At 42.6% G+C, this 22,649-nt stretch overlaps 1 protein-coding gene across 7 annotated transcripts in view; it reads right to left on the bottom strand.

The window, feature by feature from the left end:
- Window positions 1-22,284, bottom strand: part of pcdh19 (protocadherin 19) — a 54,428-nt gene extending 32,144 nt beyond the window's left edge. For 2 of the 7 annotated variants that reach the window (XM_079670517.1, XM_079670516.1), the window contains exons 1-2: window positions 19,072-22,284; window positions 16,258-16,603 (exon numbers count right to left, since the gene is read on the bottom strand). In XM_079670517.1, the coding sequence (XP_079526643.1) occupies window positions 16,258-16,603; window positions 19,072-21,218 (2,493 nt within the window). In that variant the 5' untranslated portion in view covers window positions 21,219-22,284. The remainder of the gene's footprint in view (window positions 1-16,257; window positions 16,604-19,071) is intronic. The other 5 variants (XM_079670521.1, XM_079670520.1, XM_079670519.1 and 2 more) reach the window with 4 other exon arrangements.
- Window positions 22,285-22,649: the final 365 nt, after the last annotated feature.

Raw genomic sequence — 22,649 nt, 5'->3', positions numbered from 1 at the left:
CCTGCTGTCGTCTCCGTCCGTGGCTGGGAGCCGAGCAGCTTGAGAGCAGGGCCGGTGGAGAGGGGGCCAGATGCAGCGGGCTTGACCCACTCATTCGGTAGGGAGGGGGTTGTTTCGGCAGCTGAAACACACGGGGATTAGCTGCACTGACTTCGTTTAATTTAATTTGTATTAGGGCTGTCTTTGGGGGCAAACATCGTTTTTCACTGCAGGGGGATATACAGGGTCGTGGAAAACAGCAACAGACGGTGAATCTCTCTGCCTCCCACCCCTGCCGTGGATTCACAGGGGAAGGCAAGGCGCTGTATTCCCAGACCTCACACACATAAGAGCACACACCACCTTTCCCCACTAATTATGTATATATTATGAAGTCAAATTGTTCCGATTGAAATGCATATTCAACCCTGCATCCACCTTTCCACAGCTTGAATTCTTTAAATGAAGAGCTTGAATCCTTTTGTTCTGCCACCATGAACAACATGTAGTAATGTTCCTGCTTATCAAAGCTATGCTCTGTGTACTTGTGTGTCTCCGTTTGTGTGTGTGTGCATGTTGCAAGCACACACACTAAGCCGCTATCTATCAAGAACATATCTTAGGGGTGGATGTTTATCTGTGCTGATGCAGATTGGAGTTCTCTTTGTCTCAGTGCAGTGGTACATACTATTATTTTTGTTTTTCTGTCATGGTTTATTTCTCCTAGGCTGATATCCTATAGTGGAGAAATCCTTTTAGTTACCGCCTGGCATCTAATGTGCTTTTACTTGTACTCTTGGAATTTAATAAGTGAAAAGAAGAGGAAAAAATCTGTGCACAATCAAATAATTCAAGTCCAAATTGTATTGTGCAGAACATGACTTCCACTGTTAAGCAAAGGAAGAAAACAACTTAGAGAGTGAGTACCCAACATGCCTCCTCACAATTTACAATAGCTCTGTGGACAAATATGGCATCAATTCTGCTGTAGCCAAAGCCTGCAGTCGTGTGAAAGCTCAATTTTGGGTCTGCAGGTGACACAGTCTGAGCGACAGCTAATGTTGCATCCACTGGGAAAAGTAGTTTTATCACAATTAAATCCCAAAAATATGTGTGAGCTACAAAAGCATTGCATTGTCTCTGCTAGAAAGGACTGTGCTGCAGGAGTCTGCTCAAGACTATCAGGCACTCAGTAGCAATCGTTTCTTTCCCTCTCTCCCCCAGCCCCTATCAAAAGATGTTACTGTGTAAAATGTCAAAGAAAGAAAAACCGCAAGAGAAGTAATCTCCTTCTCCTTTTTGATCGCAAGTGGAATAATTGGAACCCTCTTAGGCTCATTACACGAGTTGCCCGCCAGCCAAAAGACGGCTCTAACTGCCCCTCTCCATTCATGTTGGCGCTTTGAAAAATATCACTTCCTCTAGTAACAACTCTTTATGAGATGCAATGACGAGAGGTCCTGGTACCTACACTTCGGGTAATCCCACAATGCCTTTGAAAATATATCTTTCAACTACCACTGTCAAACACCGATTCAGGGGAAACAGCAACAATCTGGTTCCGTAAAAATGTCATTATGCATATTGCACAGCGCCTCTCACCCTGGTGCTTTTTGGGCAATGTGGTTCTTCTCAATTACATTAGGTATTGCATATGTGTTAATTTGTACCCCTAATACTAATAACCTCGTCTTCATTGTTATTACAACTATGCTTGTAATTATTGTGGCTCTAATTACTATTACTGTATTACCCAAATTAACCTTATTCTGGGTTTAGATCACCCGCACTGACGGTAGCCAAGACATGTCTATGAAGAATGGCACCAATGTCCCTTCAGATAAATCCGGTATAATTAGCTGTGTGCCTTACAGGGCCTGTGTGATGGTAATAATTAGAGCTACTGTAGCAAAGGTCATGCAAAACAATTTAGAGAGGATGCTGGCTGCATGGCTAATAGGAAGAGAGGGGGAGCGATAAGAGGAGGGGGGGAGCTCTCATGAGTTGGAGACTCTTCTCCTTTTCCATCTTTCAGAGAAGGAAGACGAATGCTTGTTACTTTCCCTCTGCACTTGGTTCACTTTTTAACCAATGCTCTCAAAATAATAGAAATTGAAAACCCATTTTAATGGCAAGTAGACTCCACGCTAACGTAGTTAAAATGGATCCATGATTAGATTTGAGGAAAGTGCTACAGGGTGTATCTGTGAACTGGAATCAGCTGAGATCGATCGCTGCCTCTGAGGTGCGATAGATGCCCCGTCACCCTGCTGTTTCATCTGTTCATTATCTCAGGTTTAATGTGTATAACACCCTCAGTTATCCTTATTAATTGTGAGAAAGACAGAGAGATGTATTGCTTCACCTAGGTGCACAGGTTAATGAGCTGAGTCAAAAATGTTGACACTGAGGTAAACAAGTTCTCACACACACACAAGTACTTCTATTTCTACGCTCCCCCCATGTGGCTCGACTCTCTCTGTAACTCCCAGTCTGCCCGTGATGAGAGCGCAGGGTTCCCAGCCCGGATCCACAGGGAATTCACTCGGCTCCCTCACCTCCCCAGCGTCACACCCAGATGAGATAAATAACAGACTCACACTCAAATATAGCATCTCAAACAACATATATGTGTCCTAGATTGGTCTCTATTCCCTGTTGTAACACTAACCCTGATGCCCCCACCCCCCAGAATCTAACAACAGTTCATTAGCAGCGAGTGTTAAAAACAGCAGTAGATTGGTAGGGTGAACAATTTCTATAGCTCCTGTCTTTGTTTATCGATATCAGTGGTTTAAGGTTATTTAATAAAATGGAAGTACTTAACATTACTGTTTTATATTTTTGCATGTGTTTGCCTGGCCTCTGGGCAGCCAATGGTTTGCATTAATTTCACTGAAGCATTAAGGAATAGTTCGACATTTTAGGAGAAGTACACTTATTCAATTTCTTCCATACTTCGCTGAGATGATTGATAACGACTTCAAACAGCTGGCCTTAATCCAAGGTTAAAAAAAAACAAGAAACAGCCAACTAATAAACTAGAAACTAAAAACCTGAAGTGTAAAAACAACAAGTTGTGGTTTAAGGGTGAGTTTGTGGCCAGAGGCAGTGTTAAACTGGAGTCTCCGCTGATAGCCGAGCAACAACAACAAAATGACAAAATATTAATTTAAATAAATTAATGCTGGATGATACTATGAGGCTTTAATGGGTATGTTATTTCAGTGGTTTTCAGAGATGGTCCATTTGCTGTCTAATATTCCTATTTGGAGAACATTGATGGAAATATTGCTAAATAAATACAAACTGCAGGTTTTTCCAAGGGTCTCAGATCAAATTTTCTCCGCAACAAAGGCTGGAGCCGTGGTGTCAAACAGTTCATAAATGTCCGTGTGAAAATGATTAAAGTCAACAAGCATAAAGTGCTGCAGGACATCTGATTTAGCTGCTCCATTCTGTTAGACTCAACTTACTGATGAAATCCACTGGCGTGGGAGCGCAGGCATGTGCTCAGATCCATATGCCTTTGTGACTGCCGGGGTTTAAAAAACATAAATTGTGATTATCATTGATATCAGTCGTCAGATGCCTAATCTCTGACTCATATCCGCACCGGCCACGTTGAGTGACGATGAACCATCCTCCCCCACATCTGAAGTCCCAAACAAGTGTTGAGGGAAGCAGTGATAAGCAGGTCCTTATCCTTTTAAAGACACTCCCGTAATCCAACAGTGGTGGGGGGAGGGAGGGAGGGGGCTTCAGCTTTAAGGGATTTAGTCTGGATTATAGCTAGTCCTCCAAATTAAACCAAAAGTCAGCTTTCTGAAGTTGCTCATGCAAGCTGGCGACTGGCTTGTTACCAGCATTACAAACAAGGCAAACGATGGCGGTCTATAATTAGAAAATGCTCTCATTCAGCTATCCGGACAAAACACGTTTGTTATTTGGAAGCAAAACCCGACCTGTCCTCACCTAAACTCAATAGTTGGCCTTTCTCTCCCCTTTCACTTCCCTGCTGACCTCCTGTGACTGCACTCAAAATGTCTTCCGTGCCGTGTACCTGACAGTCGCTGCCAACCAGCTTATCCACTGACAAGCTTCTCAGCCCGGGCAAGGCTGCTCTGTCCCCACTGATGCTGCTTCCCATAGCAAAACAAGGCCAAATTTGGGGCTTAGAGGCTAAAATAATCATTACTGGGTAGCGAACAAATGAAAAGTCAGAACACCAACTCCCATGCCTGTCCTCCCCCGCCACTCTTGGTATTTTGTCTGCTGTCCTATCGCGCACAAACAAAAAGAGGGCAACAGCATTAACATTTAGGATGTGCCACATTTCGCCTAATGCTGAAAACGCAGAAAACAAATCAAAGCTAAAACCGGTCTTTTTTCTGGAATATAAAATGTATTCAAGGAGAAAATACATTTATGCAACAATATTTGGAGGAAAAAAAATCAACATTTAGGGAATACAGTGATTTACTTAAAGTGGACCTATCCTGCTATATTTTAATAATATAGTGTAGGACCATACCTATATAAGGCATATTTATACTTTTCATTTTTCAAAGTACCAAACAGATCATGCATTTTAGCCATTCCTCATTTCGCTCAATTTAACACTGTCTTTGCATGGGCTGATTCTGTGAGAACAGCACCATCTACAGGCCTGGCATATGTACTACAACGTCTCCAGCGCTTTCGAACGGCAATGTCCGTGGCTGTCTCCTCCTGATTGGTGGAGTTGGACCAATAGCCGTAGCGCCACTTCTGTGACATCATAGAAGTGTTCAAATCTGGATCAGTCTGTATCAGATCCGTTGCAGCCCCTTTTTAAGAGATTTGGGTATGGAGGGAAATAGAGAGGGTTGTGTTTTCTGACACTTGGTGAGTTCCCTGGAACACCGCGGACACATATTCATGTATACAAGACATACAAAAGTGCATTTTGCATGATAGGTCACCTTTAAGATGTGAAAATGGATACCACTCAATATGAAGCTGTAGCTAAAATAAAGGTTAGCTTAGCCTAGCAGTATGACTCAAGGCAAGGGGAAAGAGCTAAAATGGATGTCAAAAAGGAACAAAAGGAACAAAAGCAGCAAAGCAGCGTCTCTTAAGCTCACTCACGAACCCAGTATGCGTTATTCCTTTAATTTGTGAAAAAGTATTTCCAAAAGTAATGATATATATGTATCCTTTTTCCATTCTAAACCAGAAACTAATTGTCAAACGTTTATTTTAAGTGAATATTTAAACATTGTGGGAAGCTTACCGTTGCCCTATGCTTTGTGCAAAGCTAGGCTATACATATCACAGAGCAACTTTCTCATTAACTTCTTCTCATCAAAAAATGAAGTTACATTCCTAAATAGGACATTTCTTAATGTTGATATATTCATTTAAAGAATTGTTTTACTTGACAATGTGTTCGTCTTACTACATGTGCACCCTATATGTTGATGCATTACCATCATCAGAGCCTGCTTTGATGTAACAATCCCTGAACTACAAAGGGCACTAGGCAGCTCCATAGTGACCCTCCTGCCGTGCTCCCTGACAGCGCAGTCAACCTCTCTTATTTCAGCACAACAATTATAAGCAGTCCTGCTTTTGAGAAATATTCATACTCTGCCTTCCCATTTCAGTGGCTCACCACAATACTAAACGGGGAACAGCTCTGAAAAAGACAGCAGGTACAGGAGAGTAATCTTGAACGAAGGAGGTTACTGGGGAAAGTAGTGCACTCGGAGCAGTCTGGCACAGGCCAAGTGCTTTTCATTCATTAACTGGGCTGTCTATGCTGTGGTATGTCAAATGGTGGACGTGAGGGGAAAGTAAAAACTGACGTCGGATTGTGCTCCACAGCCAGACATTGACTGAACCCTGAATATTGTTTCCTGAGCACAAAGAGGTGGGCGAAGTCGTTGTCAATTCCTTTGCAAGGCAATCATAACTATTATCATTATTAGTGTTTTTATCCTCCAAGCTCATCCCGAAGTGGATACCTAATCTATTCCCTGGCAAACATCCTTGTCTTTCCAACTTGACCTGGTATCACTTGAGCAAATAAATGGTTTCCCGCCTCCCAAGAAACTAGATATGGGCATAAATAATAGGCCAGGGCCTTTTCTGAAAAGCCCTAATCCCAGAAAAAACAAACCCGAATGAAACGGGCCCATCTGAATTGCTTTCAGGGAAACTAGATAATCAAAATGCAAAACAGCCGTTGATAGAAAAATAAGCCGACTTCTTACAACAAATCCCCTACACCTAACATCAGCAAATTCTCCTCCTGAACTTTTATTTGTATGCTGTGTTTGGGTTTTTAATGTAATCACACTACACAGGGCGCTCCATCAATGAGCTATTCTGATTTATGTCAGCCCGAATCAGACTGACTGCTTAGAGCTTTACAGACATCATGAATGAGAAAAGGAGCCACACATTGAACACATTAGGGGTCCCACCATCTCCTCAGACAGGGGGACAATGGGAAGGAGAGCAGAGATAAAGCAGGGGGATAACAGGGGTGAAGGAATGGTTGATGCTGATCTAGCAGAGAGAAGGGGGAGAATAGGAGAAAAGAAAAGAAGAGGCCCAAGACACTGGCCACACAGGGCAGGGGGAACGCTGGGCCTGCGAGAGGCCTATACTCGGTCATAGCCCATTAGGCTGGCTGGGCGAAAATGCTACAGCTCATTACATGCTCTGCCTCAGTTCTGTGGATGAACAATGCACAATTACGCTACCCTGCTGCTCTCCTAGCCATACCGCTGCACGGCTCCGAGACGGCCGATATTGCTGCTATAGCGGCTCGCCTGCCAACAGCCTCTGTGCTCATCAAACATCCCATACATGCACTTCCTAATGCGCATCCAGGTTTATGTCTAGAGACAAAAGTGCTGCATGAATTTACTGAAATGAAAGCAGGGGAGAAACAGGAAAGACTGCTCAACCACTGGAACGAACAAAACAAAGGTATAATGCTGCAGTTTTGTGTGAAATAAAATAATGTTTGCTCCCTTTTGTCTGCTCTGCTTTCTTGAAATACTTTGAAAAAGGTAGGCATGTCACAAAGGGATTCTTTTGTCTCCAGCTGAATTAAGTTTCACTCGATGTTGCAATTATTGTAAAGCCACTCTCTGACATACAGATCCAAACATAACAAAAATAAAGGCAGTAAAGTATAAGCAGGCGACATTGAAGTATCGTGACACTATCTGCAATGCAGTGGACAACCAAGCTTGGGATTGTTATGTCCACCAGCAAATTGGTCCAAGTCTTCCTCCTTTCCCTTATACAATTATGCATGCAGAAGTTGACATTTAATCTGATGAGGGAAATGCTAACTAACATCGTCCTGCCTCCTCTTTGTTTTAGGCAAAAAAAAGGACACTTGGAAAGGTCATTCTTCCCTGGTGTCATAGCTGGCTGCTTGGAAAAGTTTCCTTTCACAGCTAGTATTGTTACGATCCACAGAATCCCAACCCCCACCCCAATTTCCATGTCATTCAAATGGCATAGCATCAGCCTCAAGCCCTGGGAACTATCTTAACAATGTGGCAACACGTCTGCTAACCCGAGGTTCAACTAAAACAGGACAGTCAAAAAAGACTGATACCGATGCATTTTAATTAATATATTTTCCCCCTGCACATTTGGACAAAATTAGTTTTTGGCCCACTCAAATCATAATGGTCATTACCAGATAATTGTAATTACTTTTGATTCACTTCGTTTACTTGGTAGAAAACATTCTGGTTTTGTTGTTCCACGACACATCAGAACAAAAGAAATGATAATTTCCCCAAAGAGCAGGTTGATTGTGAGTCCCTTGTTATTCTTATCTGTGAGGAACGATGAGGTCGATGTTTCCTTTCACTGCATGCCAACACACACTGTACAAATGATTTTGTTTTAATATTTCTGAGCTAGAGGGACAGAGGCGGGCACATTTGTCTTGACATACAGTGGATACGACAGAACAAATAGTGTTCCACGGCAAATAGATTTCACTCCTGGCCATAACAAGTCTTAGGGCTTCTGTTTTTAAACATGACCTTTTCTATCCTACAGTATAATAATGTAACTTCAGCCATTTTCAACTACAGCAAAATCTGCATCAATCAGATACGGGGTTATTTTGTTATTCTCCTGTAGCTTTCCCTTGTCATCGCTCTTCCTTAGACCTTTTTTTTCACTATTAGATTTCTCCAACTTAGTTTTGCTTGACATTAAAAACGGTAGGGGTTTGACACTAAAACTTGGCAAGAAAATATGAGGAAGGCTTTGTATGCTCGCTTCAAAATGTCTTAATAAATCCATTTTCTTGAGGGTAAATTGTCACACGTTAGCTCCCTCTGTGTTGGGACTTGGATTTCCATGACAGAAAACAGAATGCTGCATATTTGTGTCTGAGAGTTTAATTTGAGAAATAAAAAACACTGCTGCAGGAAACTCATTTAAATGGGTAATTACGTCCATGCAGCATTGCTTGCAGGGCTTAACAAGGTGCGTAATGATGTCCCCTTCCCCAGCGATAAACATCATCACTATGTCCATTTCCTTCACTCTATTTAGCGTGTGAACCCATCAACCTATAAGCCCAATGCCATTATAACCCTCTTTGCATTAACGTACGTCTCCAGTCGAAATCTTTTAACATAAATTGTTGAAGGACTAATGCCTTTATGTGCCTATCTGTGGCTCCACAAAGAAAATCCTATTCCTTTGATGTTTAATAGGTTTACACAAAAGTTCATTCTTGCCACATGATAGAGCTTTTAAAGTCATTTAAAATATATCTTCCTTCTCTCGTCTTGATCCAAGTCAAATCGTTTTGAGAGATGGATGGATTATCAGGTTGATTAGTGCCATATGATTTTACTCTTTTATATTGATGTAATTGTGTGCTTGTGTGTCTCTGGTGTATAACAGCTTGAAAACGTCTGCTGTAGCAAATATAGTCTGCTGATGTTATCAAGATGTTCAATCATTTGATGGTTTCCTCCTGGACTGTCAAGATGTTATGCAAAGAGAGTTGTTGCAAAATGTCTTCTGAAACCACAATCCTCTGTTAATACCACCTCCTGTATTTGCAGGTATATCAAAATAATCATATTTGGTTTTTTTTCCAGTGGAAAAAACATCTTGTACTAGTAATAGTTATGTGACATTATTGCTTTCTGTACCAGTTGATATGTTAGGTGCAATAAAACCACCTCATCTTTACACCACATTTTACAGGGGAAAATAAGATATTTCAGGCAGTAGCCTTACAGGTTGAGGAAAATCATTGGCGCTCTATAAATAGACATCTCTCTCTTTCCGTCTATCCTCAATTTTCTCTGCCCTGCCATTTCTCCACAGTAGCCATTACTCCCTCTGCATGCTCCCTTCTAGTCACATGTGGTTAAGGACACATGCAGTGAAATGTGTTCATCAGGCGCCGTCACTCATGTGTTTTGACTCCTGAGCTCTTTGGCTGGGCGCTCTGATCCCGACGAGAGGGTGGCAGCCCGGCGGCCCGCCCGCCGCTGACTGGCTGCCTGCGGTTGTTATGTCATTTCATTGTACCTCTGCAACATCGAGAATGGCGTGAAGTGAGGGGGTGTTGCGGGTTGGGGTCAAGGCTATAAAAACCCAACCAAGTGTAAAACTAGCACTGGTTGTGCATGAAGTGAAAACCATCTTGTCGAGTAATGTCACAAAATCACCCTACAGCTTCCCCAGCTTTGTGTGGAAAACACAATGGGAGGAGCAATCTGAGGAATGCAATAAAGAGGGCACTGAGTACATCACTGTCACACTGGTAATTTATTTCTGACAGACAAGGCTTTATTTCACCTTATAAACACTGACACTTGAAAAGCCAAGCATTTCTGAAGTCTGCCTTACAAATAACCTCTCTAAATAATTAAGAGGTTCATCTGCCACTCAATCAGTGTGCATCCCAAGCTTTTGGAGATGAAAAGATTCTTCCTCAAATCCTTTGAAAGGAGGAGACTTTAAAGAATGCAACATACACCTCCCACTCCAACTGCACATCAAATGTAAAAAGAAAATTGGCTTTTAAGATCAAGCAGTTATGTATTCCTTCCATTATTTATCTGTTTTTTCCTTTCCACCACCATTAGTCTTTCTATCTCTTTGACAAACTGGGGAGGTTTTGAAATAGGAATTTAAATCAGTTTATGCCATCAGAGTATGCAGCTTTTTTCTTATAAAGCTCTTCAGCAAGACATTAGTTTTGTTTCCGTTTTAATGTAATGCAAATTCAAGCCGAACTCTTGAAATAATGTAAAGATTAGTGGATAAGTGAATAATGGGACACTCCATACTGGTTTGGAGGATATGATCTCGGCTACAATCAGGTATCAGAAGCAATGTAGTGTATGCTTTAACAATGGCTGTAATTGGTCTGTTAACAAGAAAAACAATATTATATATATATACACTGAACAAAAATATAAACGCAACACTTTTGTTTTTGCTCCCATTTTTCATGAGATGAACTCAAAGATCTAAAACATTTTCTACATACACAAAATAACCATTTCTCTCAAATATTGTTCACAAATCTGTGATAGTGAGCACTTCTCCTTTGCCGAGGTAATCCATCCCACCTCACAGGTGTGGCATATCAAGATGCTGATTAGACAGCATGATTATTGCACAGGTGTGCCTTAGGCTGGCCACAATAAAAGGCCACTCTGAAACATGCATTTTTGCTTTATTGGGGGGGTCTGGGGGGGTCTGAAAACCAGTCAGTATCTGGTGTGAGGATTAGGGTTAGGGTTAGGGTAATGTTGTGAATCGAGTGGCCTGTGTTCGTCATCCATAACATACGCCTGCCCATACCATAACCCCACCACCACCATGGGCCACTCGATTCACAACATTACCCTAACCCTAACCCTAACCCTAATCCTAACCCTCACACCAGATACTGACTGGTTTTCGGACCCCCCCAGACCCCCCCAATAAAGCAAAAATGCACGTTTCAGAGTGGCCTTTTATTGTGGCCAGCCTAAGGCACACCTGTGCAATAATCATGCTGTCTAATCAGCATCTTGATATGCCACACCTGTGAGGTGGGATGGATTATCTCGGCAAAGGAGAAGTGCTCACTATCAAAGATTTTTTCAGATTTGTGAACAAAATTTGAGAGAAATGGTTATTTTGTGTCTGTAGAAAATGTTTTAGATCTTTGAGTTCATCTCATGAAAAATGGAAGCAAAAACAAAAGATTTGCGTTTATATTTTTTGTTCAGTGTATATATACATACACACACTGTTGCCCACAAAGTTTGAATAATTTAGTTTTTAGACACATTCCTGTTTTTATTCCTATATAGACACAATCATTTCATGAGAAGAGGTACAATATATGTGATTCCAACTTTATGGGCACCAGTGTAGTATAAACAATATATATTTGTATATAATGATATACCAAAGACAATGTGTCCAGGAAGAGGCGTTTCAATGTCATTTCATGCATCAACTCTTTTTGACACGTAGGTGTAAATGACAGGATGGTTCTTTCATTTAATAAGTCCATTGTTTTTGCTGGAAATGTCAGACTCATTCACATCTATTCACTTCCAAACGGCATTGAAAGTGCGAATACAAAGCTCACTGACAGACACTAGAAAGTATAAACGAAGGCAATGAACTTGTACATTTTGAAATGATCTCAAGCCAGAGTCTCCTGTTGCAGCATGGGAAGCATTCAGCAGCAACGTGAGCGCTGAGGAGCTCTACTCTCACTCCGTGCTTCTCTACTTTCCATGTTGTCATCTCCCAATTACACTCTCTACCAATTGCTGATGTTCCCTACTTTCTGTCAATCACAGCATGTTCAAGTCAACAAACAAAAGCTCAATTAATCAGCCAGATACAGCCTGGAGAGACGCATTTTAGAGACACAATTTCCACTCACAATCTGTACCGTCCTCTTTACTTAACCAACAAAATTACAGTTTCAATGCAAAGCTGCTAGATGAGAGGAAAATATCAATTATTTCATATACTGTAAAACTATCTGCACTGATGAAAAACAGTTAGCAACAGCAGTAAATATGTAAGAGCTGCCCGTAAAATCTAACACTACAACGACAGAAACTATTAAGGGGATCCGATTTGCAACATCTATAGCCAAGCATTTCTTCTACACCAGGGAATGACAATATTAAAAAAAAAACATTAGAAGAGTACTTTAAATGCAGAATCACTACTGTGTTTGATTATCGAATATGTTGGATTATGCCTCTCGCTTCAACTTCTCTGAGGTTTCTGAGGCGGTCATAATGATGTAAATGATAATATCACAGTCCATATTTCAAATAAATGTGACACTCCATAAGAAAAAATTGTGTGTGCGTGTGTGTTTGTGAGTAGGTGTCTGGGGGAAGATTGGCAGTTTCAACAGATGTGTAGTATGCGCTGACAGCATGACATCTACTTTGCATGCTCAATATGACACGTTTGAATGCTCCCATGCATATTGTCCTGATGTGAAATGATAGCGAGGGATATGCAGCCTTGCTGGAACCACTCCCTGTTGTCTTTCCGACATCAATATCAAAACTTCTTCCTCCCTAACAGGGAAAAACGACACGACTGGTGCACTGACATGTCCCTGTCACTTGTTTCTTTTCACATTTTTCTTTTCTCATTTAGGATCCTTTGATTGACTGAGGAATCCGAACAAACAAACGCAAAATATACATCCATTTCTCTTTGAGTCAGAATCTGAACCTGACACTGAGGAGCACACTACCTTACAGAAACACTGAGTCTTATGTAGCTGCAGTATCTATAGGGAAACGGTGCAATACGCATCTGGAGGGTGATTGCATTGATTATGAATTAACTGAACTGCTAAACATTTTACACCATAAAGTGCAAAGTCCAACTTCCATTTTGAAGCTAATCAATAAAGTAAGATATCTTATTTTCCCGCTACGCTCATTATCTGCAATCACAGGTGTGAGAAGCCTTAGACATTACAAATTAAAAAACATTCTAGCCAAAGGCCATTCCTTTACTGTATAATTGTCTCTCCCACCAAGTGATTCAGTGTAATTAAGTCATGGAAGACAGCTCTATTCTCCTGTGAGCGTTCATATTAGTGCTACCAAAGGCAGGTCTAACAAACATCTCACAGCTGATGCTTTCCAAAACAATGGACAGCCATGTTCAGGGAGGTATATACTGGTACACATACTCACAAGGGAGAATCCAATATACACAATGCAATTGCAGGTATGAAGCCTTCGGGGAGACCTGTCACTGTTATCTTGGCCGAGTCTGCTGTGTGTGTGTACGTATGTGTGCCAGCATGCTTTGTCTGAAGCAGGAAAAGCTTGAGTTTAGCTGCTCTGACATAGGCAGGATGTTCGCTGCCCCACATAAACTAACAATGGAGGAGAATTTTGCATTGATCAAAAACACAATTTACATATAGACGTGGGCCCACTCCATATCCTCTCTACCTCCATTAACAAACCTAATCCGACCTCTATCCACATTTTGATGGCTATGATCATTTTAATCTACGTTTAGAACATAAACAAACAGTTATCATCCTGCCCCGGTGTAAAAACAAAAAGCTCTTCCGCCGTGGATAAATGAATCATGGATAATTATGAGGTCGCCCTCAGAATGAAAACATTTTTTTGGGGGACAAAGCAGCCTTGGTAATCACAACAGTGTAGCCACTCGTGTGTATTAGCCAGTCAATGTGATCTGGGTGTAGGACTTGTGGAGTCAAGTGGTTTCAAGCCCAAGCTTGCACATTGTAACAAAGCAATTAGCATTTTACTGCTGTTTGTTTGTGCTATAAATGGCATTGCAATTATACTGAAAACATTTTACATTTAAGAGCAACACTTGTGAATATTGTAGAGCTTCTGCCTTTTTGCAAATGCCACAATGGGCAGGAGAAGAAATTACAACTGTTGTTGAGCAGTCGTTGGAGGTACAAGGCATTCCCTCGCTGTATAACACTATTTCTCACGAAGTATCACTCACTCACACACACACACACACACACACACACACACACACACACACACACACACACACACACACACACACACACACACACACACACACACACACACACACACACACACACACACACACACACACACACACACACACACACACACACACACACACACACACACACACACACACACACACACACACACACACACACACACACACACACACACACACACACACACACAAATGATCTTCTTCTTAGTCCAGGGGAAAATGTGCACAGGCTGGGTCAAAGAGATGTTTGTCAACATCATGGGCAAGGCGGAGAGCAATGGAAGCTGCATGCTAAACAGGCCCGGCCTCTATCAAGCCAATCATCTGCCTCTAAGCAAATGAGAAACGTGGTGGAGGCTCAGACACCTGGCACTAAGACTCATTCACCCTCGCTCACTTCTCCCCTACTTATCTCACTATCTGCCCTCACACAGCTCTATCAAGACCTCTCCAAGCTCTGCATATGGAATCATCTAAATCAATCTTCAGCCCTATTTGTCTCCCTCTCCACTTTTTCATTAGCTGAAACAAATAAAGTCTCTGCTAATCCTGCGGCAAATGTGCTTTTATTGGAGTGTTAAGCCACAGAGACAGGATGCTTGCTGGAGTTATTTTTTTACAACGTTTGGTGATCTCTTTGTGCACATTTTCTTGGCTGAGCAAAGGTTGCTGGTGACCCGCATAGCACTACCTACCAGCAAATACAATCACAGCATACGGGTCACTGCGTGTACCTGCTGAATCCCCCACCTCTGCCTGCACTGAGAGGATAACGCCACAGCACAGCCCCCCATAACATCTCTCATCCCTTCCACCTGTGTTACTTACACACAGACTCAGTCAGATCCAGCTCAGACAGGCCCAGTAAATCAGCATGCCTGTAAGTAGGTCTCATTGACCCCTCAGGATCCACCGCTGCCTGGATCTCTCTGTATCATCCAGTCAATACATCAATATCCATCTTGTGTTTCTTGTTTTAAGACCCACACTTCCAATCCCCCTTCCCCTCCACCTTCTTCTCACTGAATGTCAAACGGAGATTGGAGTCATCAATTACAAGTGTGTGTGTGTGTGTGTGTGTGTGTGTGTGTGTGTGTGTGTGTGTGTGTGTGTGTGTGTGTGTGTGTGTGTGTGTGTGTGTGTGTGTGTGTGTGTGTGTGTGTGTGTGTGTGTGTGTGTGTGTGTGTGTGTGTGTGTGTGTGTGTGTGTGTGTGTGTGTGTGTGTGTGCGTGTGTGGAGCTGCTGTCTATAGGAGTGAGCATCATGCACATTCTTAAACAAACACAAGCACAATAATTCATTTCCCCCTCACACACAAACATAAATTCCCCTTTCCCCCATGGGATCAAGGACAAGTGGGTCACAAAGAGAAAGGTTTCCCAAAGACTCCAATAGACCGGTTTATACATAGGTAAATCTATAAACTAAAGATCAGCCGGGCTGCACACACTCTGTCAGGCAGAATAGTCTTTCACTGCTCTGCTGGAGCCATGCATGGTATGTCAGGGTAATTCAATGGCTGGCTGTGCAGAGCGGCCATGCGGTAATACTGCAGCCAAATGGACAACACAAAGATAAAGCATTTAAGCAATGATTATTCTTTTTAGCTAGCACCTGAGATGACGTGTGGGGGAGCTGATTAGACGGGTCAATACATCTGGCAGCTTCTCAAACCCGCTGTTCATTTTGCAATAGCTCAGCACCAACAAATAAAAAAATAAAGAAAACAAGTGGAGTTAGAAGGGCCAAATAATCCACTTCGTCAGGCCTGTAAATTCTGCTTGGCGAAGCGCTCTCTCAGTCACAGGTCAGCCTCAATGTCTCTGTGGCTTAAAATGCTGTGAAGGATTCCACTCACATCCACTGACAGAACGACACACGTGCCATTTGAGATAGCTCGGTGTTCCATCAATAACAGGTGGACATTTCACTGACATTATAATCTCTGTCACGATGGAATGCGAAATGTCACTAGAACTTGGGATGTGATGATAGGTTTTGCATTGCTTCTCTACTGCTCATTCTTAGGATTCAGCATGATAAAAGAGAGCTATTAAATATAATTAATTAAAGAGGGAATCTAATAATGCTAAGTGTTTATTCATGTTTAGTCATGAGAACCCATTTTAAAACCCTTTTCCTCTCCCCTTAACACCCACAGCAGCCCAGCCAAGGATTTAGGACAGAGCACAGCGGATTGTATCTCACCTCTGGCAGTGGCATGCCGTTGATGATGAGGTCTGGCTGCTGGTGACCCTGCCCAGTGAACGGGTGCTGATAGCCATGGTTGGGAGCTGCATTGCGTGAGTTCTGGTTCTCCACGTTGAGGAAGGTGCTCTCGGAGCGCCTGCAGCCCAGCGGCAGGCTCTGCTGGTGGTAGTCGAAGTAGTTGAGCGAGGAGGTGAGAGACGAGCAACTCACCACATTCATCTTGTCCGTTTCCTCGACGTCACGTGGCACCAGGCGGATGTCGTTCTTGTTCAGCTTCTTCTTCTTGCTGGACTTCTTCTGGTTGCCATAAGAGTACTCCGCCACCCTGCGCAAGTAGAAGAAACTGAACAGACTCAATAAAGCAGTGTTCTGCCTTAGCCACCCCTGTCCACACGGTCAAAGAGCGCTCCCGCCATGCCAGCTTTGGCGCTACTCGACCATGGGTGCCAGACAAGCGCTCATTGCTCGTGTCCAGGGGTGGAACAGCACACTTAAGTGATTCCCCACACCCGGCCTGCATGGAGCTGCTTTCCCTTGTGTGTTTGCATTTGCATGCTCAATAATCGAAATGTCACAAACAGGCAAACAATATGCAAACATGCCAAAACCACAGAAGCAAAGCACATGAACACACTGGTACTGAGCAGCACTACCGGTATATGCAATCATATTCAAAGCACACAACCCACACTAATTTCATTTCTTCTTTCATTATCAGGCGAGCCCACTAGCAGCTCGGAGTGCACGAGAACTGCAGATTCAAATTCATTTAGCTGCTCTCAGTGGCTGCTGCAAACTTGAACTGAGTATTTTGACTTTAATAAGAGCAAATGAGCAACACAGCCATGTTTTATCAAAGGATCCTCAGAGTGGGGGAAATATCCATTCTTCACAGAGCCTTGCAGTTTTTCACAGGAGAACAGATGCTGAGTTCTCCATGGTGATGACTACAAACCTCACTTAACATATTCCATATCATTTGTGATGTTTTTCACCATCTGTATAACTTCAAACTCTGGAGTAGGCCATTTTTAACCTTACAGCACAGAGCATAATGGTTTATTTTATGTGAAAGCCCACAACAAATATTAAGTTACCCATTAAATTACCATTTATGGAATGTCTCTGTTCCTGCTTCTTGAACATGTTCTGCTATCCCAGGCCCAACTGGCCTCTACTCCTCACTAAAATGTGTCTCTAATCCTGTGCCGCTTCTAAAATCACACTGGCTAAGACGCAGCAGCGTAGTTCGTTTTCATTTTTCTTTTAGATTGCATCTTCAAAACATCTCCCTCCCCCATTCTGCTCCCCTTTGATTCAGAGGAAGGAAAATGGGCAGCTGCGAGAGCAGAAAATACTCAATCTCTTTTTCATTTATCATTGTAACATGTTGTCTCTCTATGTGCCCACAATTGAAATCTGGGAGGGGAAATGTTCAGATTCAGACAGACTGACTGAGGACAAGCAATAAATTGGAGATAACTGCTCCTCATATGCAAGGTGCCGACTGAGAAACAGAACACATCAGTGCTGATTAAAGCAACCAAATGGGCTCACACTAGCAAAGTAAAGTACTCAGAGCTGTTTTACATTTGGAAGTTGTAGTTTTCTGCAATTGTTTCTACAAGGAACAAAAAGTAAAGATTATGTACAAAATTATAATGCATAAAGAAGCTGTGTTGTGATCAAAATGTCAACACGAGGGTCTTTCTGGATCAAATCAGGTGTTTTTTTTATTTTTACTATAATCATGCAAAGAGATGTGGATTCTTCATCTAACAATATTAAGGTAAGGTTGGGCTACTAGAGAGAGAAGAATAATTTGAATTTGAAAATCTGCAAATCAAAAAAATGTTGAAAAGTAATTGTGACGAATTCAATTAAAACGTTTAATGAGAATAAAATAAAAACACACATCTCAATCTATATTGAGATATAAAATCTGAACAAAACTTGTGGAATTTTAGAATATTTGTTTTTAAAAAAAAGCCCAAGTTAACTTTGAATTAACACATTTATGTTTAGAGCTAAATATGATTATAGCTGCAGGTTACATTTTCAAATCCAATCTATATGTAAATTTATAGTGGAAATGTGGCACAGGGAAATCAAAGCCATAGTTGATGTTCAGATTGATGAACAACAGAAGGTTCAATATTCAAAAGGACCGGAAAATAATAATCTGTTACTTTCCAGGAAACTGGGTAAAGAGTTCATAATGATTTGATATACATGATTTTTGCTACACTTTTAAATGTTGCTATTTATTTTTATTTCATTTTATTACTCACAATTACCCTTGCTGCAGATGAAAGCAGAGGAATATGTGAGTGATCCTACAGAGAAGTGTGTATAATCACACCGGATTAGATCTGATAACAGCCAATCAGCCATGGTGGACGTTAAATAATAAATGTCTGGGACTGCTATTGAACCAGTGGGACGTTAATTGTCCGGCAACACACCCGCAAATTGAACATGACAGTTGAACCGTCATATTTATGAGTCAATTGGTTACAATGGGTGGATTAAATCAATCAATTGCGTTTCCTCAACACGGAACAGTGGGCCTCAGCAGAATGTATCTGATTTAAAGCAGTCGGCTTTATCGTCTACCTCACTTTCAGCTTTTGGGAAAAAATAAATCTGCAGTCCTCACACTCGGGCCTCTACATGCTGCACGATAAAAAGCAATGCACTCACAACAACTCGCCGTTTCAGGCACGATCGCTGGCACGGGCACACCTTCACTCTCTCATATGCACACACACATACACATACAAATACACACACGACAGATTTAGTCAGTACCTGCAGTTGTACGTCCGGATCTCCTTGTTGTCCCTCTTGCACTTGACCGCCACAAAAATCATGGTGACAAACAGGATGGCGGCGATAGAGCCCAGGGCGATGATGAAGATGAGGGACAGGTTGACAGGTCCAATAGGCTCCTGTGCATTCAGGTCTGGAGAGAGGTACACCACGATGTAGGCCGAGGCAGACAGGGAGGGCTTGCCGTGGTCCCTCGCCACCACTGTGATCTCGTAGTTGGGCTTGGCGTTTTCTCCAAACATCCTGGTGGAGCGCACCTCTCCGTTCACCTGGTCGATTTCAAAGAAAGCCCTGTCCCCCTCTGAGATGGTATAGGTCAGCCGGCCGTTCTCCCCCTCATCGTAGTCGTCTGCTTTCACTTGTGTCACCATGTAACCCACCCCAGCATTTCTTGGGATGGAAACCTCTGCTGTGCCATTTACTAGGGGAGGGTTTGTCATAACAGGTGTGTTGTCGTTGACATCCAAGACAACAATACGCACTGTGGCGTTACTTGATAAGGAGGGATTACCATTGTCTCTGGCTAACACTTTGAAATCAAAAGTCCTTGTGTATTCATGGTCGAATGATCTCATGGAGTAAATGCGGCCTGATGGGTTTATGCTAACATATGTGTTTACATCCATGTGCTTAATCTCACCGGGGACTATGGAGTAGGAAACTGTGCCATTCATGCCCAAATCCGGGTCTTCAGCTGATACTGCAAGCAGGCACGAACCCGGGAGGTTGTTTTCCATCACCATCTCTTGATAATGTGGTTTAATGAAGTGGGGAGGGTTGTCATTTTCATCTGAGACTTTCACAACCAAAGATTTTGTGGCGCGTAAAGGAGGCGAGCCACTATCCTCCGCTTGGATAGTCAGGTTGTATGTGTCCTTTTGCTCTCTGTCCAGCCTGCCGTCAACAAGTATAGTGGAGAAGCTCTCATATTCTTGAAGTCTGAACGGAACGTTGCCCTGTAGCCTGCACTGCACTTTGCCGTTTGCCCCTGAATCCTTATCTGACACCCTCACCAGCGCAATTACATATCCACGCTGCGCGTTTTCACTAACTTCCACCATCTCTGTGTTCAGTGAGAGTAAACTGATGATAGGTGGGTTATCGTTCGTGTCCATCACGTTTACTGTGACTTTGCAGTGAGCTGGGATAGAGTTGGGACCTAAATCTTTGGCCTGGATGTCAATCTCAAATATTTGGCTTGTTTCATAATCCAAAATACCGTTGACTGTGATGATTCCGGTTCTGGAGTCAATTTTAAAAGCATCCCTCGTTTTTTCGGTGACGTAACTGTTAAACGTGTACACAACCTCTCCATTAGGACCCTCGTCGGGATCCGTTGCATTCAAATCTATGACTAATGTATTGATAGGGGAATTCTCCATCACATTAACAGTATACACTGACTCGTCAAAGACAGGGTTGTTGTCATTAGAATCAATCACCTTGATATTTAACTGGACCGCGCCTATTTTAGGAGGGTCTCCTCCATCTTCTGCACTTATTTCATATGAATAGTGGGACTGGGTCTCCCTGTCTAACGATTTTTGCACAACAAGCTCAGCAATTTTGGAGCCGTCCCCTCTGGTCTTGATTTCTAGTCCGAAAAGCTCATTCGGGGTGATGGAATATGATTGAACTCCGAAGATCCCCGAGTCCGGGTCGCTTGCCCCCTCTAGGGGAAACCTGGTACCAGGGGAGGCATTCTCAGAAATTTCAATGTCAATGTGGCTCGTTGGGAATCTGGGTGCATTATCGTTTAAATCCTCAATTTCTACTTTGATGACACAGATCTCCATAGAGTTTGACATCACTTCTAGGGAAATAATGCACTTTGGGTTCTGTCGACAAACTACGTCTCGATCTATTTTCATTTGGGTTGTAAGGATTCCGGCTGGACTGAGTTCCACCCATCGTGGTTCTGAATTTGAAATAACCCTCAAGTACGGGGGCTGCAGTGCGATCTGAAATCCTTGCTTTAGTGCGTCCTTTGTCACGTTTCCAATTACTGACCCGGGCTTCATCTCTTCGTTTATTCCATACTTTAGGTTGATAACAGCTTCAGCCCCGACCCAAAATAAGAGCCACAAAGCAATTAATTGTATTAATTCCATCTCCTTGGTTTGCATTGTACCTGTTGAGTTTTCTCTGCCTAAAAAAGAGCTTGATTATTACGCACAGGTCTACACGTCAGAGGAAACAGGAAAAATGTTCCAAATGAATCATTTCATTTAAATGTCCAGAAAAAGTGTTAGGATGACAAATAGCTCTTGTGTGTAAAAAATTATATCATGGTGTGAAAGCTATAATTGTTACAAGTGCTCCAGCCTATTTTACTCTTCTCAGGCACAGCACATCCTCCGGTCTACTGCAGCGGGCGAGACATTGGGAACGACAGATCTGTGGGAACATGCTGAATCTCCTCACAACAGTGATTTAGTGGTGTAAATCCATGCAGTTCTTCTCAAGCGGCAGAACTGGTCTTACACATGACTCATATGATGAACTGTCCATTTTCAAGTGAATGGAGGGAATGAGAATTCCTGTGAGCAAGTCCACACAATTTGAAGTAACGATGTTCAAAAAGTCCTTGTTAAATTCTCCGCCTTGATGCCAGACAATACTTAAGATTTCGGATAAACACCTTGCTCTGTGAGATATTACAAAGCAGTGATACAATGTCCTCTTCGGCTATCTGCCTTCAAACTGCATATGTGATGGAAGAAGCTTAAAGAATCTCCAGTCAGATAATTATTCAACAGCTTAAGTCCGGCTATCTTTGCCTAAAGAACATGGGTGCGATTGCAGACATGTCTCATCACTGAAGTCCCGGTTACCTTTTTTATTTCCAGCAGATTTAGTCTTTCATCCCGTCCGCGAGTCTTGGAGCTTTTTACTTAGTGATTAATTTCCTCGTATCTCACTTGGAAAAGGCTGCCCGATAATTAGTCCATTCAACATGAAAAAATAAAAATCCGTAGCCAAAAGCCAGTTGGGAGGAAACGATGCAGGAGCCTAGTGTATGTACAGAATGCGTCTCATGCTGGGCTGCAGCAAAGTAGAAGCACAGTACCCTATATCCAGGCTGGTTGAGGCAGAAAAAAAATATTTCACCACTCGTTGCCAGTAGGCTGTCTAGTTGACTCCAACAAGCGCTCCTCTCGCTTCACTGGTGCACACTGGCGGACGCGCAGCTCCGAGCACAGCGCTCAGTCCAGGACCTGCAATCCCCTCAGCCAATCAGGGGTTACACAGGAGGGCTGAGCTGCTGGTGGGTGGGGCAAAGTACAGCAATGAAACACGGCCAACTACCTGTTCTCCTGCAGATGGACGACGAGACAGGCAATTACGGCGTACAAGTTGAAACACGAAGCTGTGTATTAAATGATCGTTAGAGCTGCGGTTTCAAAAGTGGGATCTGGGGACCCATGGGGGTGTTTGAAAGGATGCCATGGGGTGATGCAGACAAAAAAAGATGTACAGACTAATTTCTCTCAGCGGAGGCAGAAGAGATGCTAAGGATAACTTTTCACATATGTGTCCTCTTTTTCTCTCATATT

This window comes from Notothenia rossii, assembly GCF_949606895.1.
Source record: "Notothenia rossii genome assembly, chromosome: 3".
NCBI classification, from domain to species: Eukaryota; Metazoa; Chordata; class Actinopteri; order Perciformes; family Nototheniidae; genus Notothenia; species Notothenia rossii.
Note: the sequence above shows the minus strand (reverse complement) of the source record. Positions and strands in the feature narration are given on the sequence as shown.